General features: G+C 42.5%; 1 protein-coding gene across 1 annotated transcript in view; it reads right to left on the minus strand.

Annotated features, from left to right (window-relative positions):
• Positions 1-5,331, minus strand: part of LOC107751298 (ankyrin repeat and SOCS box protein 2-like) — a 14,862-nt gene that overhangs the window by 2,799 nt on the left and 6,732 nt on the right. The window contains exons 6-7 of the mRNA XM_016566980.1: positions 3,097-3,616; positions 763-916 (exon numbers count right to left, since the gene is read on the minus strand). Of these exons, the coding sequence (XP_016422466.1) occupies positions 763-916; positions 3,097-3,616 (674 nt within the window). The remainder of the gene's footprint in view (positions 1-762; positions 917-3,096; positions 3,617-5,331) is intronic.

The raw sequence follows: 5,331 nt of genomic DNA on the forward strand, positions 1-5,331 counted from the left end.
AAATATTTTTACTAGGCTATTTAAAATAACTTTTCTATTTGAATATATTTTCAAATGTAATTTATTGTGATTTCAAAGCTGAATTTTTTTGCATCATTACTCCAGTCACACTATCCTTCAGAAATCATTCTGATATTCTGTATTATTATTATTATTATTATTATTATTAATGTTGAAAACAGCTGAGTAGAATTTTTTCAGGTTTCTTTGATGAATAGAAAGTTCAGAAGAACAGCATTTATCTGAAATACAAATCTTTTGTAACATTATAAATGTCTTTATCATCACTTTTGATCAATTTAAAGCATCCTTGCTAAATAAAAGTATTAATTTCTATAATTTCTTTGCCAAATAAAATAAAATTATACTGACTTCAAGCTTTTGAATGGTATGGTGTATAATGTTACAAAAGCTTGTTATTTCAGATAAATGCTGAAAATACAGCTGCGCATTACAGAAAGAAATTACAGTTTAACAGATATTCAAATATAAAGCAGTTATTTTAAATAGTAAAAATATTTCGCAATATTACTGTTTTTGCTGTACTTTGGATCAAATAAATGCAGGCTTGGTGAGCATGAGAGACTTCTTTAAAAAACATTAAAAATCTCACTGTTCAAAATCTTCTGACTGGTCGTGTAGATGTGTCACTGTTTGCTGAAATAGTTCAAAGGTCAAAGATCATAGCGATCTGTGCCTCTCTGCTGTCTGCGGCTGCGTGTGCTTTTACTGGCGAATGAAAACAGATGCTCGTGCACTCACATGTCTTCTCCTTAATGCTCGTCCACTCCGGTTGGTCCAGAAGGAGATCTCTGACCCTGCTGCAGAGCTGAACGTTTCCTACATAGTCCAGCAGCAGATCAACGAGCCGCCCGGCTGAGTGTCTCCAGCAGGAGGACGAGATCCAGTCACAGAACTGAAAGACAACAGATCACAGTCAGAGCTGCAGAAGATAAAACACACCGCAGGCCTACTAACCCTCTATGGTATGCATCATGTTTGAACCATGAAATATATATATATTTTTTAAGTTTTATTACATGAAATAACTTCCAATTGTACAAATCAAAACAGATTTTTGATATGGCAACAGTGTACCACAATAAAAACTGACCAAAGTAGTAGTTTTTCTATTAAATTATGATTTTCTTTTCAACTGAAATGCACGTTTCTTTTAGAAATTGATGCATCTAATCTTTATTTCCATCAAAATCTGCCAAACACACACACATACAGACACACACTCACACAGACACACACACACACAAATAGACACACACACACAGACACACTCTCTCACACAGACACACACACACACACACACACTGGTCAGCTATCCTTGTGGGGACTCTCCATAGGCGTAATGGTTTTTCTACTGTACAGACCGTATATTCTATTGCCCTACACCAACCCTACCCCTAAACCTACCCCTCACAGGAAACTTTCTGCATTTTTAGATTTTCAAAAAACTTCATTCTGTATGATTTATAAGCTTTTGTACCCGTGGGGACCACAATTTAGGTCCCCACCATGACACGAGTCCCCATCAGTCTGTGTGTATTCAGGTTTAAGTCCACACCAGAATAGAAAAACAGGTACACACACACACACACAAACGTTGGTATTGGTGGTTTATGGGGACTCCCCATAGGCGTAATGGTTTTTATACTGTACAGACCGTATATTCTATTGCCCTACACCAACCCTACACCTAAACCTACCCCTCACAGGAAACTTTCTGCATTTTTAGATTTTCAAAAAAATTCATTCTGTGTGATTTATTAGCTTGTTTACCCGTGGGGACCTCAATTTAGGTCCCCACCGTGACACGAGTCCCCATGAGTCTGTGTGTAGTCAAGTTTAAGTCCCCACCAGGATATATAAACCAGTACACACACACACACAAACACTCACTCTCACACACACATAAACACTCACTCTCACACACACACATAAACACTCACAGACACACACACACACATAAACACTCACTCACACACACATAAACACTCACTCTCACACACACACATAAGCGTTCATTCACATGAGCACAGGGACAGTGTGTGAATAATAATAAATAATAATAATACATTTTATTTAAAGGCGCCTTTCAAAACACTCAAGGACACCTACAGTGATAGTCATAATAGTGCAGTGTGCTGAGCTCAGATCAGTCCTGATGTGTGTGTGTGTGTGTGTGTTTCAGGGCTGCTGTGTGATCTGCTGTGGTCGGACCCTGATAAAGACGTTCAGGGTTGGGGTGAAAACGATCGTGGCGTGTCCTTCACCTTCGGTGCGGATGTGGTCAGCAAATTCCTCAACCGGCACGATCTGGATCTCATCTGCCGTGCGCATCAGGTGACTAAACTCATCAGCCGTTCCTGCTGCTCTCCATCAGAGAGATACACTGCGGTCACATGACCGACACACTGCGGTCACATAGAGACAGAGCACATTTAGGCCACGCCCACCAGGGGGAAAACAATCCAATGCTCTCCATTGACTTTGAATTGCGGGAAGCTGCCTCCTTTGTCATTTCTGACTTGTAACAAAAAACAGAGCAATGTCTAAAAGCTGCTGTGTGACAAGGTGTGCAGCAAACAAGCTGAACAACCCAGAACTATGTTTTTATAAGCTGTCGACCCCCAAAAAACGAGCATTTAAGGACACGAAAAGTAGAGCGTGTCACATTACTCTGAGAACTGCGCCTACTGGAGGGAAACAGAAATGCAAGTTCATCAAATGCTTTCAGGGTTTCCAGATTTCAGACCTGCAGCGTTTAGCTTGAGCTCATGAGGTTTATGTTCAGAAACATGAAGGTGTTGGCCTGTTTTAGTTCCACGTGTGTCAGTTCAGCGTTCGGACCGCACACGGAGGTCTCTGGTGGTCTATGACTCACACACACACACACACTCACTTTCTCTCACACACACACACACTCTCTCACACACACACTCACACACACACAGACACACACACCATATTGCAATATATTGTATTTTTCCCCCAAAAATAACAATGAAATAAGTATAAATGAATTGTTGCCAAATAGCAACCATAGAGGGTTAACTGGTCAAAGACACACTGAATCAGTACCTTTAACTGTGCGTCAGTGTCGCTGGTGTGTCTCTGGCGCGTGTGAGTTCTGAGGTCGCTGTGATGTGTGTCGCAGGTAAAGCAGGGCCGAGCGTCGCAGCCGCGGTCCAGCAGATACTGCAGGAGGTCCAGCTGATGAGTGTGCAGCAGCAGCGCTGGGAAGCCTGTGTTCACATGGGCTCCGTGCTCCAGCAGCAGGGCCACAGTCTCCAGACAGCCGTGACGCGCCGCTAGCAGCAGCGGGCTGCAGGGGTCAGTGCTGGGGTCGGCTCCGGCCCTCAGCAGAGCGGCGGCGGCCCCTGTGTTCCTGGCAGCGACGGCGCAGTACAGAGCAGAAACACGCCGGTCCTGGAACCCAGCGGAGCGCTCCGGAGACAGTTTACTGTTGACGTCAAATCCCGACTCGATCAGCAGACTCAGAACGGCCCGCCGGTCATGCTCCGCCGCCAGATGAAGCGGAGAGACACCGCTCCGCCGGACCCTCGCCCGGCTGCTGACCGGGAGCAGTGAAGAAACTATCCTGAAAACATTTCACAGTTTATCCTACAAATCAATCATTCTTTACATCATCAACACACTATTAAATGTCTTAAAGGAACTGTTCACAAAAAATTTTAATGTAGATCAGGATGAGTTTGTTTCTTCATCAGGTTTGTAGAAATGTAGCATTGCATCAGTGTCTCAGCAATGGCTGCTCTGCAGTGAATGGGTGCCGTCAGAATGAGAGTCCAAACAGCTGATAAAAACATCACAATAATCCACAAGTAATCCACAGCACTCCAGTCCATCAGTTAACATCTGGAGAAGACAAAAGCTGAAACAAATCCAGCATTAAGACGCTTTTAACTAAAAGTCCATATAATCCATAATAACTGTTCCTCCAGTGAAAAGGTGTTCTGGTCTGAATCAGGAGAGAAATCTGCACATTTAGAGCTGTGCTTGATCTGTGCAGATTTCTCTCCTGATTCACACCAGAACACTTTTTCACTGGAGGAACTGGAGGAAGACAGTTTAAACCTCTTAAAGGTCCACTGAAGTGCCTTGAAACATGCAGCGTTATTCTATGTGTAGACATAATTTCAACTGAAACAGGAAGATGGGGCAGGACATATCGAGCAGCCCCGCCCCCTTTTTTAAATAGCCAATAGCGTTTTGTTTGATGATGTCATCAAAATCGTTGATCCATATTGGCAGAAGTGAGAGACTGTAAGTTTTTAATGCTTTTATCTTGTAAAAGCGAATTTTGTCATTTTTTTGGAGCACACAAGCTTAGATAACCTTAAGGATAACATATTCATACAAAAAGCCAAAAAAACTTTAATTTTGATTTCATGGGGACTTTAATGCTGGATTTGTTTCAGCTTTTGTCTTCTCCAGATGTTAACTGATGGACTGGAGTGGTGTGGATTACTTGTGGATTATTGTGATGTTTTTATCAGCTGTTTGGACTCTCATTCTGACGGCACCCATTCACTGCAGAGCATCCATTGCTGAGACACTGATGCAATGCTACATTTCTACAAACCTGATGAAGAAACAAACTCATCCTGATCTCAGATAACCTGAGGGTGAACATATTTAGAGCTAATGTTTGTTTTTGTTTGAACTATTACTTTAATACAGATTCAAACAAGACTGTAACTGTAATCTTTTCCTTCACAAAAGCGTCTGATCAACAAAATTCAACCTCTTCAAAACTAACAGCTGGTTTACACTGAGATCACTCGACTCTAAAACTAAACGCAACAGTGGAAAAATCAAGAATAATGATTTCTCAAGCAATCCAGTTGAATTAAATCAAGTTTTCAACAACATGACTGAGTTAAAATCATAAATCATCTCAGACGCTCACAATCATCACAGCTCACAGACGGATTATTTGTTCTGGTCTAATCGCGTTCATAACTCCACAAACAGCGTGAAAGTGATGAGGGACACACACATACCGCAAGATCAGCCATCCTTTCCACATACACGAACGCATAAAACCACAGAAACACGAGACACGGCACAAAACCAGCAGAAACCAGGTCAGATCCTCATGATTCCCTCAGAGAGCGAGCGAGTGACCAAGAGCCGCTTTCCTCTCTCTCTCGCTCTCTCTCTGAGAACAATACCAGCCGGAACGCCCAAACCTGACGCAACAGACCTCCACCTCTATTTGAGGGTCAGAGGGAAACACATGAGGGCTGATGGGTGGAGACCCGTGTGTGTGTGTGTGTGTGAGAGAGAGAG

The sequence above is a fragment of the Sinocyclocheilus rhinocerous genome, unplaced genomic scaffold (assembly GCF_001515625.1).
Source record: "Sinocyclocheilus rhinocerous isolate Xijiao unplaced genomic scaffold, SAMN03320098_v1.1 scaffold1884, whole genome shotgun sequence".
Taxonomy (NCBI): Eukaryota; Metazoa; Chordata; class Actinopteri; order Cypriniformes; family Cyprinidae; genus Sinocyclocheilus; species Sinocyclocheilus rhinocerous.